At 41.6% G+C, this 20,617-nt stretch overlaps 1 protein-coding gene across 1 annotated transcript in view; it reads left to right on the top strand.

Annotated features, from left to right (window-relative positions):
- Positions 1-202: 202 nt before the first annotated feature.
- The window catches only part of PTPN14 (protein tyrosine phosphatase non-receptor type 14), a gene marked incomplete at both ends in the record, with an annotated part of 69,549 nt that continues 49,134 nt past the window's right edge, over positions 203-20,617 (top strand). The window contains 2 exons of the mRNA XM_084262157.1: positions 203-376; positions 7,519-7,688. Of these exons, the coding sequence (XP_084118283.1) occupies positions 203-376; positions 7,519-7,688 (344 nt within the window). The remainder of the gene's footprint in view (positions 377-7,518; positions 7,689-20,617) is intronic.

Raw genomic sequence — 20,617 nt, 5'->3', positions numbered from 1 at the left:
GAACATCTTATTTCACACTTAACTCTACTTACTTGTATGTATTTTGCAGGAATCCCTCGAAACTCACGCTGGGAATGGACAGCTACCTCCATTTCTGGAGGAGAGTAGTGCCAGTTGAAGAAGCTTGCAAGGCAAATCGACGAGTGTGCTGATAACTCTTGGAAGAGCACAGGGAAGGGGGTGACCTTCCAGGCTAACAGCCATGCCTTTCGGGCTGAAACTGCGACGGACCAGACGCTACAACGTCTTGAGCAAGAACTGCTTTGTGACAAGGATTCGTCTGCTGGACAGCAATGTGATCGAGTGCACCCTCTCCGTGGAGAGCACCGGGCAGGAGTGCTTGGAAGCTGTCGCACAGAGGCTGGAGTTACGTGAGGTAAGAGTAACCCGGGAAAGGCCATCTGTCACTGTATAATTTGACACGTTTTTAGCTCAGGCAGTGTGCTCATTTGAATCATGTTATTCTCAGAGCTGGCCAGATACGATCAGCAGCTGGAGCTTGGACAAACATGTTCTGGTTGCATGAAAACTGAAGGCAGAACGGCGCTCAGGATTTTGTGTTGTTGCTCATTCATCATCGCTCTGATAGCTCTTTGTAATACGAAGATGAGGTTTCTTCTTTTCTTAGAAAGCAATGGCTGTTACTTGCTCAACTGGGATGCCAAAGGCCAAGTTACAGGAATTTTTATCTGAAGGTAACCATGGCTTCACCAACAGTGGGAAGGAGACCACAGGCTTTTAAATACCCCCCTTCATATAAATATATTATTGTTACTAATATACTGAAAAGAGGCAACAGCTGTATTAGTAGAAGTTTGAGGACGGTGGGTATTTTTTGTCATTTTGTTACCTGAAACATTTTACATCTGAGACTCTGAAAGACTTCCTTTACATTCTCGGTGTTTCTGAAAAGACTGAAGAAACCCAGTTTTACTGAAATCCTGTACTTACCTCTTGCTGTAGAGTTCGTTATTCGTTTTAAGAGTTGCAGCCTTTTTCAAAATCTGTCTCCAATGTGCACAGCACAAATGAACTGTCTTTTACTTGCACAGAAGGTATCCTGCGTGTTTCTAGGCTTTTGCAAATCACAAGTGGAAAACCACTGCCTGAAAATTGCTGTGTTATCATCTGCCTGTCCTGGCTGATGCTTTCTGTAAGCATAGCTGGGAAATGTAATAATCTTGCAGTGTCTTACATTTGTTGCTCCCTGGCCCTTTGTAAGGGCAGCACCTAGAAGGTAGCATACAAATAACTAATGCAGATGAAAACTAAATGAAAACTCCTTTTTGTGCATCTAATAATGATAAAGAATGGGAGAAGAATCTCACTCTGTGTGGGTGTGTGTGCAGGATAGGCAGAAGAAATGTGCAGGCAGGAACAGGGCAGAGAGTCAGAATATTGCATAGTGATTTTTCATACTTTTTATTTTAATGTGGGCTTCAGTAGAATTATTTTCCTCCTCCTGTTCTAGGGATGAAGAATTCCTGGTAGTTTTCTTCTTTCCTTTTTCTTTCTGTTGCTGATGCTTTAGGGTTTCCTTACAGAGATGTGAGGGTCCTTCCCTTTCCTTCCAGTGCAGAAAGGAGTGAAATGAGTGAAGTGATTTTCCTTCTATTCCTTGTGGATTTATCTAGTTGGTACAGCAGAAGTCTGGATCTAATGATTCTCTCTGGAGGTCCACCTGCATTTGAGAACAACAGTCCCATCAGCGGGTTAGCATTCTTTTCCATAAAGCATTTTGTGATTTCAGAATGGGTTTTGTTCCGCTTTGGAACAAAGCCCAAAGTTTCAAAATTTTCCAAAGAGGAGAGACTGGACAGTAAAGTAGCAAAGGAACTTGTTTTGGTTAGTGTTAAATTTCATGGGGGGGTTCTGTTGCTTTGGTTTTTGTCTTTTCAAAATTATTTGTGTCATGCAAAAAGAAATATTTCAGCACAAAAAGTTTGTGTTTCAAGATAAAAAATATTTTAACAACACAGAAGAGAATGCTTTGATGTTGTTGGAGCACTTTCCCCTTCTTTCATCACCCTCCCCACTTTTTTTTTCTAAACAAAGTTTTGGCAACGTTGAACAAATTTTGTAAAGTTCAGATTTCAATAGTGCAGCATTTTTTTGATAGAAGGCTTTGGGGCTTTTTTTAATTTATTTTTTCCTGATTGATTCTGGTAGCATCCTTTGCTGCTTTAAATGTTTAGGAGAGAATTACTGACCTCTTTCAATTTTGAGAGGGTCTCCCTGTATCCTCTTCTGCTCCTTTCAAGAGCAATAATTGCAGTAACTGTGCTTGGAGGTGCCTGGTGTTGGGTGCTGACCTTTCTCTCAGACCCAAAATTCAACTCCTCTTCTGCCCCTGTTGTCTTCCTGTCATGTTTTGTAGGGAAACAAGGCTGATTGCAGTCATTTGGTGACTCTTCCCTTCCCTTTCTGGGCTTATCAGCATCTTTGAACCTGCTGACCAATCAAACTCTACAACAGGGTCAAAAATATTTTGACAAACTCAGATTTCTGCAAGATATGTGCAGCTAGATAGCTGAGTAGACGAGAGAAACCCATTAAGTGTACCCAGGGGAAAATTCTTGCAAGTGTCCATATCGGAAAGAGGCATGTTCAATTCTCCAAATGCAGCAAAACTTCCACTGGAATATGCTTTAGAAGACTGATTAGTGTTTATAAATATCTGAAGTGTGGGACACTCTTGGCCAACCTCTTCTCAGTTGTCTGTGGAGACAGGACAAAGGACCATGGCTTCAAGTTGGAGCACAGGAAGTTCTGCATCAACATGTGGAAGAACTTTTTCACAGTGAGGGTGACAGAGCCCTGGGACAGGCTGCCCAGGGGGTTGTGGTGTCTCCTTCTCTGGAGATATTCAAGACCCATCTGGACGCCTATCTGTGCGATATGTCCTAGGGAACCTGCTTTGGCAGAGGGGGTGGACCTGATGGTCTCTGGAGGTCCCTTCCAACTCCTACAGTTCTGTGCAATACTTTCTCTTAGAAATCTTATTGCAAACTATGATGTACAAGCAAGAAAGAAACTACACTTCATTAAATCCCATGTTCACAAAACAGTACTGAAATCCTGTTTGTCTCCTTCATGCAGTCTCAGGTAAGAACATGTATTCTCTTAAAAGCAAAGATCAATTTTTGCTTGATACTTCAGTTTGATCTTGCATTTAAATAAATTCCAGGTGTACCCCAACTTCTACCTTCATGTTAGGATGCTTCCTTCTCACGCTTGAGGCAATTTCTTAGAAATAAACAAAAAACTGTCCAAACTCCCCCTGCTAAAAAGCAAACCTGTTTGAGATTACTGTATGCATTGTTGTGAAGGACTGTCGATCATTATACCACACATGACTGAAAAACAGTGTCTAATGGATTATGCATATTTCTATTTGATCTCTGGGGAATGCAACTCCCTCCCTGACTGAGTCAGGGTTCAAGAATAGGTCAGTAGAAAGTGTAGCTGTGTAACTACTGTAAAATCTCATTTTATCCTTTTCAGCAAAGCTCTTGACAAAGCATCAGGTCTTCTAGCTGAACAGTTGCTGGATCTAATAAAATGAGCTCTTATGCCAGCATTACGTAAAAAGTAAAGACTAGAAGAGGAGAGGAAGGGGAGGAGAGAAAAGACAAGGTCAGAAATAGAATTTATAATCTTGTATGTGTGCAGGTGTTAAAGGATTTTTTTTTCTCCAATATTATGGCATTTTTCCCTTCATGTGAGACTAAGTGAACCTGCTTGAAGTAGCAGAATAATCTGTACAAATTTGTGGTGAGATCTCTCCTTTTTGTTTCCTTAATTCACCCTATAAAATAAGTTTAAATCTTGAAATTCTGACTTCTTGTAAGGTGGCGAGTCCTTTCCAACAAGAATTATTCTGTTGAGCTGAATTTCACAATGGCACCTCCAACACTGTGGTGGGTGGTGATCCAAGCACCGCAGGTAGATGCTAACTGCTGCGCAAGGGTGGCCGCTTGCTGCCACTCCTCAGGGCATGACTGAAAACCTGTGTTTGGCAGCCAGGTTGCCTTGAAGTTTGGCTGGATTTGACTCTTCTTGCCAGCAAAGCTGGGAATGGGGTTCAGGAAGCGCTTGGACAAGAGACCTTCTAGGAACAATTAACCGCCATAAGTGGTGCCTCCCTCTCTGTGCGAGTGCCCTGGGATAGCAGGGTTTGATGCCTTTTGCCCAGAGGAACTGCATCTCTGCCTCTTTCTCAAGAATAAATATTTAGTTGACCGCTTAGCCTCATGCTTTAATAAACATCAAGCCTGTCTGGTTGGATCCTTTTGAATGAGATTTGCTAGTTTAGTAAGTGTCTGTCCTGTCCTGGTGCTGATAGTCTTTCTCTTTTTGCCTGACATAAGGCAGGGGTAGTTCTGGACTTGGGAGTGTGGCTAAGTTCAAGTCCAAAACTAATATATTGCCTTCTGAACTGGCAGCTCAAATGTCACCTCTTTTAAGACTTCTCAGCGCAGGTTTTGTGTATCCAGTTTTCTGGCTCTCCATATTTTGAAGACTGCCTTTTCATACAGTACTGTTGCGGTGTGTGGGTGCCCTAGTTCTTGTTCACTGCTTTAGCAGAGGACCGCAGTTGCTGGAGGAGTATAAACCAGTTTCCTTGTACCATGAATGAAGTCATGTGGAATAGGTAAGACAAAGTTTAAAAGTTTGAGAGAAAATTAATGTAAACTCTTTTCTACCAGAGCTCTTCATGTATTTGCAGATTAGGCAGACCAAAAGCACCAGCAACTGAAGCTCTTTGCAGAATGGATGTGTGTGGATACATTTAGAATTATGAAAAGCTTTCCTTCAGTCTGTCAGCTGTGGCTGGAAGAAAGATTCTGTATTTTTTTATTCTTTAGAAATGAAAGCATCATTCACTTTCTTTGCCACTTCGCTGGTGTACCTGCTAGAGCAGTCCATGTTCTTTCAGAGCCTCCCAGGTGCAGGTGTAAATACTTATTCCATGAAAACTGGAATGAAGTCAGTGGTTCACTGTACAGACAGACATCAATCCAGCTTTTAGAATCAACCTAGTTTTCCATCAGATGCTTATAGGGGGGGAAAAAGATCCCATTTTTATATCTAGTCATCTAACTTGTGGGGTGTATGTACTGCAGAGATGTTTTGTGGGTAGGAGTGTATGGCAACACATGACGAGTTCTGTAAGGCCTTCTGGACAGTCATTTGGCTGGTCCTAGCATACTGAACTTCATGGCGCAGCTATTTCCAGTTCCGTGTTCCTCTGTTCCTGTTTGGGAATCAATTATGTTCCCCAGGGAGAGAGTCTCCTCAGGCATTCACAGCGGTGGCCACAGAAGTCCTTCCCCACTGTGGGTTGTTACAAAATGCTAACATTTTCAAGAAGGGGGTAGGTGGCTGACATTGAAACATCTGGGTTGGATGTCTCTCCAAAGTGCATGTGCTTGTGACTCTGCTCTGCAGTCCCTGTGCTTCACCTGCGATTGCTCGATCCTCTCCAGGTGGCTTTGCAGGAAAAGAGTTGCCTTTTTGTCACGTGAAATGCATGCTGCCATGGTCGGTCTGATCTATCTGCTGTAGTCTAGAAGCTTAAACACCGCATTCCCTTCACTTTTTATTCCTTGGAAGTGACTCAGGATTCTGGATTTGTTACTTGAAGAGCCTTTCTACTGTAACAAATCTAAATTTTGGTTGCCCCTCTGCCCCCACTCAAAGGGGAGGGACTGTGCTCATTTGAGCTCTGCTTAATGGCAATACCCTTAATCCTTTGAATAACTCTTATAGACTTCAGACTCCAAATCATCACAATTGCTAGATGCTTTGCTTGACACTGCAAGTTTGGATCCCAGGTGAGGTGAATGCTTTTTAAAGTAACACAGGAGTACTGCTTTCACAGCTCTGCACTGCTGCTGGCTGAAGATGAGCTGCCCTGCAGTGATTTTCAAGAGTTTGTGTGTTAAAGGATTTCCCTTATGAGGTTGCAAAATCACTGTGCTTTTCATGCCTTCATGTGCATTCCTTTGCTTTGCTGTCCTCACTGCCCTGCCTTCCTTCATTTTAATCTAATTACTATCGTGGTGAGCTCATCAGAAACAACTTCTTATCTGGTGATGATTCCAGAGGGAGAGTAGACATGTATCAGTGAATTGGTTAGGTTTAGGCTTATCCTATGGGAGATTCTGGCTTCTTGATTTGTTTGTGCCCTGGATTGATTGGTTTATTGAGGATACTGTTCAATTCTAGAAGGATACACTGCACTGATTCTCTTAAAAAAACCCACAAAACAACAACCAAAATACAAAACCTAGCTTGCTTCATTGTACCAAACTGAGCTTAAAAAGAAAGGCCTGCGAGTGTTAGATCTATACTACAGGTTTGTCAGGCTTAATTGAGGAATCAAGTTGAATTAGTTATTACCTTAGTTAAATGTTAGTCTGGACATTCTCCAAGGTTGAAAAATATGTACGTAATGAGACCCTAAAGTAAGTACACCTGCACTCCAAATCAGATTTTTTGCATATGATTCTCTCTTTCATGCCCTCCGCTATAAAACAGTTGGAGCAGTGTTGTCCCTGCTGACTTGTTATTTCTCAGCATTTTGATTTTTCAGTATCGCATTAGTTGCCCTGGTGTTGTATGCTAAGTCATGCTACATGCAATGGTTTTTAGAGAAGTGTCCTCACCAAAGCAAAACAGGCTTTTTGCAAAGTGTAATGGTTACAATTTTTCTGCTACTTTTTCACTTTAAATCATGAACATCTGGGAAATCCAGTTGGTGAATATTCTTTCAGGTGCTTATTACCAATCTGTAGTATTTGAAGCTCTCTCCACCAGCAACAGTCCTATGTGGCTTATACAGGAGGCACTACAGCAACTGAGAGTTACAGGGATAGGAAATAGCTGAGGTTTTCAACTTGGTATTTCTGTAAGAGCCTAGAGCAAACAACCCGTGTGTGTGGTGCACGTTTTAAGTGTAATAACTTTTCCATTATAAAACCTTGTGAGTGCATTAAAAAATGCAAGCATGTTGTGTATTGGGTAAATAGTCCTGGTATTGGTATGTGCATTCGGAGATGCATGTGGGTCTGCCCTTCTTTTATAGTTGGAAGAGTCCTTGTCCTTTGCCTGGAGTGAGCCTGATCCAAAGTCTTGTGAAGCCTTTGTGCTTTGATCCAGCCTTTGTTTTGCTGTCTGTTCACAAGGCACAGGTGTAAAAGAAGAAAGACTCAGAGACTTTCAGTAAATCATTTATGTCACCTGTGCCATAATGTCAGCTAGAGCTCTTTAATATGTATTTGGGAGAGATGGTAAGGGGCAGATAGTACTCTGTGAAGCATATTATGTTGCAATATTAATTTGTCTCTAGGATTGTCCTAAAAATTAAAAAGGATAGTAGAGAAGAAGTTGCTCTGACTTTGCATGTGGACAATTTGCACAATACCATCTGTTCTTATTTGCATTCGTGTCGTTGATTGTGCATGTGATCTGGCTGAAAAAGGTAAACCGACACTATTTCGTTTCTTTATCTAGACACACTACTTCGGCCTTTGGTTTCTCAGCAAGAGCCAGCAAGCCCGCTGGGTTGAACTGGAAAAGCCTCTGAAGAAGCAGCTGGACAAATTTGCCAATGAGCCTTTGCTTTTCTTTGGGGTAATGTTCTATGTGCCCAGTGTTTCCCGACTGCAGCAGGAGGTAACAAGGTACGTGGTTTCCTTCTGTTATCATTATTGCGATGTAGGTAGGAGGGAACGGACAGTTGGTCTGTTTCTGGCATTCAGTATTTGCTTAGTTTATCATCTGGTTCTTTTATTTTACTGACAGTTTCCCAAACAGGAATAAGAGAGAGAAGTCGCCACGTGATTACATTACATGGGGGAAGGCAGTATTGGGGAATGATTGTATGTGACCAACTGTAGAAACAAAAAGGAAATAATAGACCTATGTTTAAAAACCTGACATAAATTTTAAAGGGGACTGTGGTGACTGTACTTTTTTTTTTCTGTAACCTTCTACTGACTAAAAGGAAGCCACAGGCAAAGGACACATACAGTTTTAGTTTATTATTCTTACGGCTACTTGTGCTTTGCTGAAAGTGAACTTTGGCATCTTTTCTGGGTTTTGCTCATCCCACTCCTGATTCTTCCCCTTACGCTTTACAAAGGGATTAAAATTGTTAGAGGGTATTATATTAGTCCTTTGATTATGAGCAGGGTGCATCTTTGCAAACAATTCAGTGGGAATTACTCTTTTATTCAGAGTTCTGTGCTGCAGTTGTAACAATGCAACTGTTTTGAGGGGCTATTCTTGTAAACCACATCACTGGGTGGTTTTTGCACATCTGTGCTGTATTCAAATTTTAAAAAAAAGATTATAAAAAAAGCCCACCTCACCCAAAAAGGGGTGGGATTGTTTTCTTCTTAACCAAAATTATTCATCTATTCTAGAGCCAGTTGCATCAGCACTACAAGAGGTAAAGCTTGGAATAAGGGTGAGGTCTAGAGGGTGGCAGAAGGCTCCCAGCTGGAAAAAAAGTTCTGTTGTTGCGCACCTGAAATGCATCATGTAGTCACAATGTTTAAAAACCATGTATAAACAGTGGAGGAGAGGCTTCAATTCTGGAAGGTGTGCAAGGTGTGAGGCTTTATTTTTTTCCTTTTGTATTGCAGATTGTGTGTTTTAAAGGATTTTTTTTTTTCTTAACACTGAACTGGAGAATTGACTTTGGTAGGATGCAAGAGATTTGGTTCTTAAAATGTCAGCTGTCAAGCAGTCCCTTGACTACAGTGTATGCAGAATTCTTGCCAAGCAGTGGGCTGAAAGCATCACAAAACTTACATTTCCCTGGGAACAGACTGAACATCAACGCTTGTCTGTATCTGTGTGTTCCTGCTTTGAACATGTTGGGAGAGGGAAGCCTCATACCTTTTCCTTCAGAACTATTACTGTGCAGTCAGAATGTCTGAAACCTTCTGTTGTTCGCTTTTCTCAGCCCAGTCCCGGCCTAGCTGTGTGCAAGGAAGCATTGTAGCTACTTGGATGCTATTACCTCTTCAAGCTGCAGCCTGCAGTGCTGATTGCTCATTCATAGCTCACCTGCAGAGGTGTATTTGCTCATTCTGCCCAGGTTGGCAAAAACAAAACATTTCAGTGACAAGTGAACTTCCCAGCACTCTCAATTGGTGTGGCTGCTGAATTGGGGTTTTTTTTCTTTCTGAAGTGATTGATAACATAAGCTGCAGCGTCTTAGAAGTGCCTCTTACTTCTCTTTAAATGTCTGTAGCAAAACCAGCAACTTACTAATGGATCTCAGATACAGAATAGCCTGTTAAGATTTTGTTGTTGTTGTTTCCTGGAGTGTAGATGATCTGATGGCTGTAAACCTTCAACTGGGCAATTGTAGGCAGATGTGGCAAATCTCATGTTTCAAGTAATGAGTGGTGGGGATGTGGAGTTGTCTTCTGACAAAGGGTGAAGAAAGGCTTAGTCTAAAATATGACTAAATGGGAAGATGGGAGGGATTTTTAGTAGCCTTTTTTTGCCTTTGTTTGCTCTTGGTGGACTGATAAAACATTTGTTTTGAAATTGCAACTGGCTGCTTTTAGAATTAAGTTTGATCATGGTCTCTACCATGGTGAGGTAGGCACTAGACTCACATACTCAGTGCCTATGTATTTAACTTGTAATTGCATACAAATGACAAATCTCTCTTAAATGCAAAACTCCTGATCAGATGCTTCATCTCCTCCTGGGAAACTGCAGAACCACCACAAACAAACCAACCCAACCCCACAACAAAACCATCAGCAAAGGCTGAAGCTGAAAAGGTAGTGACAGCACTGCTAGCAGTGAACTTGTTACTGTTGTAACCTCCTCTTGGTGAAAACCTCCCCACTACTGAGCTTGTCTGGCCATGTTTGGAGCTTGAGGTGAAACCCATCTCTCAGTCCAGGCTTTTAGTTAATTGTAGACTTCAGAATTTCCAGGGTTGATTAATATTCACTGAAGATGATGAAAAGTCATCTGAGAATACTACAGAAAACACTTAGATAATCCACAAGTATTCAAAAGCCAAGGAACTGTTCTACTGAGATGGTTCACTTTGCCTCTGATCTGTGTCATTACAGACTTTGGCTTGATAGCTGGTTTTGAGAGATATGTCCCAAACTGAATATTTCTTCCTGATTCCAATTAATGTAGCCCCTTCACACCTCATGTGCTGTCATTGCAAAGAGGAAAAATGATCAAAGGTTTTGTTGGTTGAGAGGAGCATTACTTGTGGGGTTGCTCAGTGGGCTTTGAGGCAATGTTCCTTAATCATTTGTATTTGAAAGACTGTCTTACTCTTCAAAACAATCTGTGGACCATTTTGTATTCTTCTGCTGTTTGGCAGTTAGGACCAACCAGAGGAATCCTTGTAGAAATAAGTCATTTCATATTTAGGTGAAGCCATAATAATTTATTTATAAAATCGTAACTACTTTACATTTTATCGTTACTGTTGGAAGCCTAAGAGGCTAATTATGCCGCAGGCTCCTGCATTTTACGTGCCTGGAGGTGTTGGTAGTGGTCAGGAGCTCTTTGCAGTTTTGCAGGTAACTTCCTGTACTGCACAAGCCAAATGTGGATGCAGAGATAGGGGTAACACTCCCTCATAGGTGAACAGAATGTATGGAAACCTGTCTGCATGTGACATGCTGGGAGAGGAGTACAACAGTAATCTAGCATGAAGTCAGTGCTGTCCTTCAGAGGTGCAGTGGGCACGTGTCAGCTGACATGCTGAAGCTAAACAAATAGCAGTGATAGCTAAACAAATAGCAGTGATAACCATAAAGTTGCAGAATTATTGAGGTTGAACGGTACCACTGGAGATTGGCTGCTCATAGCAGGGACAACTAGAGGAGATTGCTCTAGGACTGTATCCTGTTGGGTTTTGATTATCCCCATGGATGGGGAGACTCCATACTGGAGTCCCTGGGAAATCTGTTCTAGTGTGCAGTCACCCTTACAAATAAAGAAGGGAGGTTTATGTTTAGAAGGGAGTTCTTGTATTTCAGTTTGTGTCCGAATGACCTCATCATTTAAAGATGTGGATGGGGAGAATGGGTTGCCTGGGTTGGCCATGATCACTGGTTATTGAGGACCTGTAGAGGTTCAGGTGCCTGTCATATAAACAATCACAAACACAGCTATAACTTAATGTGGGGTGTCTAGTTAATATGCTAAAGATGTTTCTGATAATATGAGAAAGAAGGGCCTGGGGAATCCTTTGGAAAGAAAGTAAGAAGAGAAGACTGCCAGAGCATCTTATTCGGCTAACAGCTAACAGCTCTTTGAAGTCAACCTCTGAGGCTTGAAAGATGAGGCAGAGAGTACTCAGGGGCACACATTAATTGTTTTAGTAGGTCAGATCGACTCTCTGGCCTGCAGTTCTTTGCTGCTTCTTTACAAAATTGACATTTGTTTAAAGATGCAGACATTAGTGGTGTGGAGTTTTTTTCCTCCTCAAAGGTAAGTGGAGCACTGGGGCAGGGTAAGAAGTGCCAGCAGGACATCATCAGTCTTGTTCAGTGAGTGATTTTGAGCACCAGTGGTGAGGTTAACCAGGACAGCTGTGTTCTTTGACAAAAGCTTCCTGCAGATGTCCTAGGGTAATGTACCAAAAGCAGCCACCAGTTGTAGAGTACCTGTCTCCTGATCATGACAGTGTTACTGTTATACCTTCTTTCAAACACAGTAGCATTGTACTCTTGGCATTGGGTCCTCTCCTGGCCTTCTCCGAGGAGAGCTGTTTCCTATCCTCTAGTCCTCTTATTTCTGTACTTTTCTACTTTGTTTATTTTATTTTGGGTTGAGGGTCTCACCTGTAGGTATCCCCTCATCTTAATCCTGTCTCCTCCAAGACCTCAGTGACTCTATCTCCTCCTTGTCTAGTCCTGCATTCTACCTGCACTCAGTCTCACAGAAATCTGGGGATTTATGAATTAGAGGGCCATGATAATTTTGCAAGGTGTCAGTAGGAGTTTCACCATGTTGTGATTGCTATAATTTGAAAGTTCTAGAAGAATTTATGATAAACCATGTTAAAAAAAACCCCAACAATCAACCCACCAAAAAAAAACCCCTCTCCAGGCTTGATGGAAGCTACAGCAGGAGTCATTTAGGTGGGAGTATGGGGGTTGGCACATGAGCAAAAGGCATTTTTCATGGAAGGATACTTAGACAATCTCTTTTTAGTCATCCAGCTGTTCTCAGAGTGAGCAGCCATCGCAGGTGGTGATGCTGCACATGCTTTTGGCATATTTAAAGCACCTGGGATCTGCGTACTGTCTGATATAAAGCAGTCTTTGTGATACCCTGTAGAGTAGATATTTGCATAGATTAGAAATATAAATCTGCCTTTTATTTTATGCTAACTTCTCAGAGGGGAGGCATCCTTTCAACCATTTATTTTTTTTAAAAGTCTTTGTACAGTGTCTAAAGTAAACAAGCTTGCTTTCACTGTGCTCTTTTTCCAAAAACAGAAAGCCCACACACTCTTGGTGCTTTCTGAAAATGTGGGTGCGATGCTGCTTTCTGCAAAGTATCAGACAATTCATGGTCCATTCCCCCCTCCCCCCCCCCAGTTCTAAGGGAAAGCTGAATTTACATGTTGTTCCCCTCAGTATCTCCATCTTTACACGTGGTATAGCTGTGCCTTGTGTGAGGAATGAAGGTGTGCTTTGATCTGTTTTTTCTTTCTTTTTTTTTTTTCTTTTCTTCCTTGGAAGAAGCTTTCTCTATCTTACTGTGCTATCTATATCCAGAAATACCTGATGATGTTTGTGCTGTTGCAGACTGGGGCATAATCCCATGAAGTGAGAGCAGTGCCTAGTCTGAATGCTACCAGTGGGGCTGGGTCCCCATGGTGCTGTGCACGGTAGGTCTGGTATGCACGACTGTGTAGGGAGGGATGTGTTCCAGCATCTGCACTGTGCTGCATTGGGCTTTTGCCCCAAGTTCAGCTGTCAGCTCTGCTTTTTCCCTGAAGAACGTGCTGTACAGCTTTCCTGTGAAAGAAAACATGGAGTGTTTGGAATGGGGTGGCTGCACCTGCAGAGTGTGGGAATGAATGTGTTTGCAGGTGGAAAATTAGAGCCTGTGGCTGCCAGGCCTGTTTTCTGAAGGGCCTGTCAAAAATTGGCCTGCAACTTACTCTTCTCTAACCAGCTGAAGACTTACTTCCCCTGATGTTTTGCTGCCTATCCTTCACCATTTCTTGTAGCTGTCTCTTTGTGTTTCTCTTTTAAGGAAACCCCCCACTTTTCCCTTTCTTTATTTTTCTTCAAGTTAGGTGAAAGATTTTTAAATGAACATTCTTCTAAAACCTACAGGGCTACAGACTCTTAGTACTGCATGAATTTCTAAATCATGTGAGGGTAAAATAGAGGGGGCAGAAATTAGTGTTTGCTTCATATTTGCAGGGAAAAATGATCTGGAAAATCTACTTCTTTTTTTTTTCTTAAATTCTGGACTTTTTTTCCTTCCCCTCAAAAACGTCCTTCTTAAATGTCTCGCCTAGTTGAGCTTATCTTTGCTTTTAGTCTGCTTTGCTTTCCTTTTTCTGAACAAGCTAAAGTTTCACATCCTCCTGTGTTGCTAGCTTTTAATACAAGTACAATCAGCTGGAGTTTTGCTGTCTTTATGTGGTGCTTTTAATTTCTGTGTTAAGGCTGGATATCACATATCTTCCTGTGCCAGCCTGGTTTTGTGGCGAGCTCGGTGATGTGGAACTCTTGGCTGTTTCTTCACCTCTGGTAGATAAATAGGATTTTTTTTAATGCCAATGGTTCTTGGAAATTCAGCAACACTTAATTCTTTTTCCTGCAAAAGCACAGAAAAGTCTCATACAGTATGGAAGAAGAGAGATGTGTAGCTAAGTTAGATGGGCCAGCAAATGAGTGAGAATGGAGTGACATAACACAAGTAGGAAGGTGGACTATTTAAGAAAACACAATGCCTCTCTTACCAGGAGGTTTAAGCCAGGATGTAATGATTCAGTATTGCCAGTCTGAGAGGGGAAAAAAGTGATTTTCAGGCAGCAGAAGCCTTATTGCCTAATGTGTCTTTTCCCAAGAACCTCAGTCATTTAATGTTTACTGTGTAATTCCCACCACATGTTTTAAGAGCGTACCTACTCTCTCAGAAAGATGGTATCCGGGAGCCGGCTATACAGATTCCAGAGAAAGAAATGCAACCAGTTTCTCATTGTCCTCTTTTCTGGGAAGTGTCCTGACTGCTGTCAGAGCATGTGCTGATCAGCTGTGCTGTGCTTACAGGGCAGCTCTGCTCACCCCATGCAGAAAAGGCCGTGACACATGGCCCACTCTCAGCACTAGGAAGAGCTATGTTGGGGCTGCCCAGCTGGGAAGACGATGCACCTTTTCACTAAGAAGCAAGACTATTCTCTTCAACAAAGTATCAGTCATCAGAATGGTCCCATTTTTTTAAATGTTTATTGTTAAAAAGTCTCTGTTGGTTTGCTTTGTCTGTTTCATAGATTGGACTGGATCCTTGCATAGAGTAAACCAGCGTAGCTCCATTCTTCTAATAGAATATTTTCAACTTTATATATGTTTCATATATATCATATTTCTGTTTTGCAGAGAGCTATAGGTCAATGGGCTGTAATTTTAAATGATTCCCATGAATTAAGGCAATCACTGTTATACATGGAAGTTGTATCAGATGAACAGAAAAGGATAGGGTGTTCTGTTGGTATGGCAGACCTTCAAACTGGAAGATAATTTCATCCCATGAATCCTTCCAAACCTTTTTCTTCTCAGCTAAATGATTTGGAGAGTCAAATTACTGGAAAATTTTTACAGGGGAATGGTAGGGAACAACTCTAAAGTGGCACAGGGTGCCAACTGGCCCACATGTGGTAGTACTAATTATTTCTTTTACAACTGCAGAAGTTACTATACAGTGCTGCAGGTCAGTGCTGTGTCATGAAACTCTGTCAAAGAAGAGCTAGGACAAGCACCAATGTAGAAGTCTCATTCATGAAACAGTGGAGTGGGGTCTCCCAGATGAAGCAGCAACTTTGAAGCTGAAATTTTATAAATCAACAGGAGGCAAAGAAATTTCTGCTGGAAGAGAATCCTATTTTGGTTTAGATTGCAGTCGCCACCCTGCCTGACCCTACAGGTCCCGGTCCTGATCACAGTCCTGGGGCTGACTCTCTTGTGACTGGAACTGCACCCTATTTCCCAAGGCTGGAAAAAAGGCAAGCTCTAGGACACACTGCTTGGTTGGGGGGTGGGGGGGGGAGGGGGGTTAGTCGTGATCTCCCAGGGAGTTCTGACTCCCCAGGGATCACAGCTCTCTTCTGTTGGACAAGACTGTGGATGGGTTGTGAAGCAGCTTAGTGGTGTTGGCCTTTGGTTTCGTGGGGTTATTCTTCCTTCCAGCTGCAGTGATTTGGGACTAAACAGCAAGGTGCACAGCCTCCCCAGCTGCAGTCAGGCAGGGGAGCAGCTCTGGAGCTGCCTGTGAACTGGATGAGTCTTAAGAGCTGTGGGTGGCCACCCAGGCTTAGACAGTCTGGGGTATTTGCATTTTGGTGCTCCTTTGATGGTTTTATTGTGTTGTTTTAATTATTAGACTTTTAATATTAGTGGCTACTGCAGCATTAAAAAAATACACAGTAGACTTGTAGCCTGACTTGCTGTAAACAAGCTGATACTTAATTAGCTTTAATGTTGTTTTCAGACAGCAACAACAAATAATGTGGAGTATTTGCTTGGGTCTTCTTGTGTTCATATTATTGCAGCATATGCATTGTTTTGTTTTTCAGTAATATTCTTGACTTGGTTATTTTTGGATGTGTATTTTAGTGGATGTTTAAACTTTAACTTAAAAATGAGAAGGCAGGCCTAAGATTCAACATTAATTCCCTGTTTATAAAATAATTTGCTGAGGAGGGCAAACCCTTCTCCCAGCTGACTTTCTTCAGTGAATGGGGAGCTTGTTCTCTGTGTGTTGGTTATTGAAAGCCGAGCTCTTTGTGCCAGATATTTTAAGAAACTGTTGACGCTTAGATCTAATCTATTACATTATACTGTGCTTTTAGAGCAGAAAGTGAATGTGTTTTCATGTGTGTGGTTGGGCAGTACATATGTAGCAATTCTAAAAAATAGCATTGCGTAACTATAAATACAATGTTGGCTACTTCAGCCTGCATTCTTGCTGTAGGGTGTTTTGGAGGCAGTGGCTGTGAGGGTTAGAAATGTTGTAACAGGAATGTCTTGGCATTAGGCAGTATCACATTTACATCTGATCATGAAGAAATAATACTTATTTTATGTTCTGGGGCTTAATCACGTGTTCTTACATATCAGTCTCCTGATGGGAACTGGTTTTATGTCCACTGTTAGTAGAAAAGAGACTTCTGGACTACTCTAGTCTTTTTATTGGGCCTTTTTAAATGGCCACAAAGGTTACATTTGGAGTTTCTACTCTTCTCATATCATATAGCTACACCATTTATGTACAGTGCCAGAGCTTCTCACTAGTCTTAGGCGGACCAGCTTGAATCCTTCCACGACAATCATGCTGGTGGAGACATCCACATTTGGGACATGGCACTTTGTATCTTCCTTTACAACCCATCTGGGCATGTGTGCTCTTAGGGACACTTGTTTGAGCCTGTACATTGGTTGGTGGCCTGGGCTTGCACTGAACGTATAGCAGCCCTTGCTGACTCCCTCTGGGGGGGGGGTGAGGAATGTGGATGGCTTGTATCACAGTTGGGAACCAGAAATTATTCAGGTTATGGGGGTTTTTTTAATTCTGCACCTGGGTAGAATGATGCAACAATTTTACTGTCCATGCTTGAGACTTTATTATGTTAGGATTTTCCTTAAACTTTTCAGCTCTTGAAATGAGGTAATGATAGGAATTTCAGTCTGGGATATTTCTTTTTTTCAGGTGTTCACAGTAAAACTCAAACTAGATTGGTAACAGAGCAATGAAATAAAGGCATGAGTGGTATTACTCCAAGCACTGTGTAGCTTTCAAGAAACAGAAGGAAAAAGTGCACCTAATCTTACCAAATAAAGCAGTTTAGTTCTTCATTAATGACATGGCTTTGAGGGAAATTGATTCATGGCCCATGAAACATCAGAGAATGCAGTGCATTAGTTATGCAAATATTTCAGAAGTGCAGAGGTATCCAGATGGATAGAAAATGTAGGTATGTGCAGCAGGACAGAGGAGGAATCATATCCTTCAATCTCAGGCTGGAAGGGACTCATAACAAACATTGAGCCCTACTCCCTGTTCCATGCAGGACTAATTAAACTAAACTATATGACTAAGACCATCATCCAGATGCTCCTTGAACTCTTGACAGGTTTAGTGCCGTGACCAGTTCCCTGGGGAACCTGTGACTGACCACCTTCTTGAAGAACCTTTTCCTAAAGTTCAACCCGAACTTCCCATGACACTGCTTCATTCCATTTCCTAGTGTCCTGTTGCTGGTCACCACAGAAAGCGACTGTTTATGGTTAGGATACATCTGCAAACTACCATGTTAAAATATCTTGAATTGCATAAGACAGTCGGAATTGAACCTTAATTCCAGAAAGAAGAGCTGAAGGTCCATGAGACTGTTTGAACCTGGTACTTAGGACATTTTATTGTCCTTAAGGAGAAGGAAATAAATGAAGCATTTTGAAACTTCCTTTAGAGCTGTAACCAACTTCTGATGCAGGAGAAGGAGTCTTCTGCCTTTCTGCAAGGAAGTTAAAGCATTTTCAGTGCCCTATGTGTTTATTCTGTGATATCTGACAGTTCGAATGGTGCTGATGCTAGAAATGTGACCTCCTCTTTTTATTGAGGAGCTTGCTTTCTGTAGGAAGCTGTGTGTTTGCATGAGTCACACGTACTGCTTTTTGTTTCTCAGCCTGTGAGGAAGCTGCCCTGGCTGCTGCTGTTGATAAACACTTGTGTTACGTGGATCACTGGGATAACCTGGAGCATCGGTTCTCTTCTATTTAAATCCTGTCCTTCCTGGCCCTTGGCTTTCCGTTGTGAGATTTCCCAGTGCCACACACACATACGGTTGCATATTATTGGCTGTGCTGTTAACAGTACCCATTTTGTGTGTGTGTTTATGGAAAAACAGTGGAAAGTCTGCTTGTATTATCTGAATGTGTCCACCTGTTCTTGTTTTGTGTTTGAAGCAGGTTATCTTAAATAGTGCTGAAAAGTGATTTTAAACTTCATGAAAACTGACGCTTTTTGAAATTAGATTGAAAGTTGCATCCTGCTTCCTTTGAACTGCAGGCTGCCTTAAGGTAAAAGGGTGAAGGAATGGATAATAAGCTTCTACTTACACAGCTGGAGGATTTATTCAGAAGAAGTTGTGTTTATCAACATGTCCAAGCTATATCTACTCACACCTTCAGCTAGGTATTTACTCTTAGCAACTGTCAGGCATAAGATAGGATGTGAAGATACAAAGTGGCAAACAAAAACTGGACTTTTTTAATTAAAGCTTCATTTCTAAACAGAAATAATATTTTGTAGACTTGAAATTCAAGTCTAATATATACTGATGGATGGGAGCATCCTGACCTTGCCATGATGGACAAAAGGGGCTCCCTGCCTCCTTCACAGAATCACTAGGTTGGGAAAGACCTTTGAGATTGAGTCCAACCATACCTGTCCTCTACTGAACTGTATTTCTAAGCACCTCATCTACCCATCTTTTAAATACATCCAGGGTTGGTGACTCAACTGCCTCCCTGAGCAGCCTGTTCCAATACCCAATAACGCTTTCAGTGAAGAACTTTTTCCTAATGTCTAATCTGAACCTGCCTGCTGCAGCTTGAGTCAATTCCCCCTCATCCTATCACCTGTTGCTTGGGCAAAGAGATCAACACCCATCTCTCTACAACCTCCTTTCAGGTAATTGTAGATGGTGATAAGGTCCCTGCTGAGCCTTCTCCAGACTAGACAACCCCAGTTCCCTCAGCCCCTCCTCTTTTGCTCTCCAGCCTCCTCACCAGCCTCGTTTCCCTCCTCTGGACACACGTTAGGATCTCGATGTCTTCCTTGTAGTGAGGGACATAGTATTCGTTGCCTTCTCTCTGAAACAAAGACTGAGCTTTGATTGGGAGGTTTCTGTAAGCTTAGTGAAGAAGCTTTTGCTGTGGTGGCTGCTGGAAAGACTCTCAATAGGATCAGTTTTGATGGATTTTGTTCCCTGAAGGTTGTTAGTGTATTGTCGTTGTCTTAAACCAGACAGAAACAGCTAGAAGCAAGTAGAAGGATTTTCCTGTAAGGCAGAATTGCTCCTTTCATGCATGAAAAGAAAAGATAATTTGAGCTAAATTAACTGTCACTAATTCTGGGGTGAAATAGTTCTTTATTTCTTGATGCACATATGCTTCTTTAAAGCTAAGATACCTTTTTAAAAATCTTTTTCTCTTTGTTTCATTTGCTACTGACATCAGGAAGAACATTGAGATTACAGTAGTTGAGGAGTTTTTCCTGTATCTTAAAAAAACTAAACAGCATCAGAGGCAGGAAGAATTTAGTTCCTTGGCTTTGCTGTGCTTAAGTTACAGGTTTTAAAAAAATTTGTAAGGACAGTATTGTTTTCAAAGGGAATGCTACCACGTGCTGGAAAACTATGTGCTGGTAAGGTTTCAGGGCATCTATTATGTTGTCTTTTCAGTGTTTCCAGTGGTCTCAAACCACATCAAAGGGTTGATTCTGAGCTACTAGGTGGTGGGTGTTAATTCAGTCTGCTGTTGGGATTGGCCACAGCTAAGAATATACAGGGTCTGGAAGCATTTGATAAGTGCGATACTGGATGCAGTTGAGTTTTGTGGGTGTGTTGTTACATAACATCAGTATAAATGTCTGTATGGGCATCCCTCTCAACTGATGGGATGCACAGAGCAGAAGATTTGGTTTACAGCAGCATGGAGGAGATGTGAAAAGTAATTTGCTAGCCTGAAAATAGCCCATATTTTATTTCACTTTTATGAAAATAAACAAGTTTATGGAGCTTTAGTATGAAACAAGTGATGTGCTGGTACTAGAACTGTTTCCTTTTACTTCCTTAATTGAGGAGAAAAAGTAGAAAAAGAAAATAAATTCATGTTGCCCATAAACTAGAAAGAGCATTTGCATAAAATGAGACTCTTTCAAATCAAAGACCAAATGACACTTGCTTACTTAGGAAAGAGAAGCATCTTGTCATCCACTTCACTTGTGATTGCCCCGCCAAGGCCATGCCCACCTTTTCAGAGCTGGGTTCTGACCTCTGACATTAAGGTGTTGTTAAGCATAGCATTTCTGGGGGGAGAAGGTATTGTGCATGTTTGAGTCTATTTGTCAAATTTTTAGGCAGAAGAAAGGTCTGAGTTATTTCAGTAGATACCTATTTGTTATTTCTTACTTGTGGCTAACAGTGGGAGTTCAAGAGATACTCTGGTATTCCTGAACACGTAATGTCTGTCCTCATCCTCTTCTAAGAAGTTTTATTATAATAGCTATAGACATAGTTACTGTCACAAAGTGATTTTGCTTTCCCTAGGAAAAAAAGCAAGTAAACCAAAAGAAAAATTAATAGAAC

Source organism: Gallinula chloropus (assembly GCF_964237585.1).
Source record: "Gallinula chloropus genome assembly, chromosome: 3".
In the NCBI taxonomy this organism is placed as follows: domain Eukaryota; kingdom Metazoa; phylum Chordata; class Aves; order Gruiformes; family Rallidae; genus Gallinula; species Gallinula chloropus.
The sequence above is the reverse complement of the archived record's forward strand: the minus strand, read 5'-3'. Positions and strand labels throughout refer to the sequence as shown.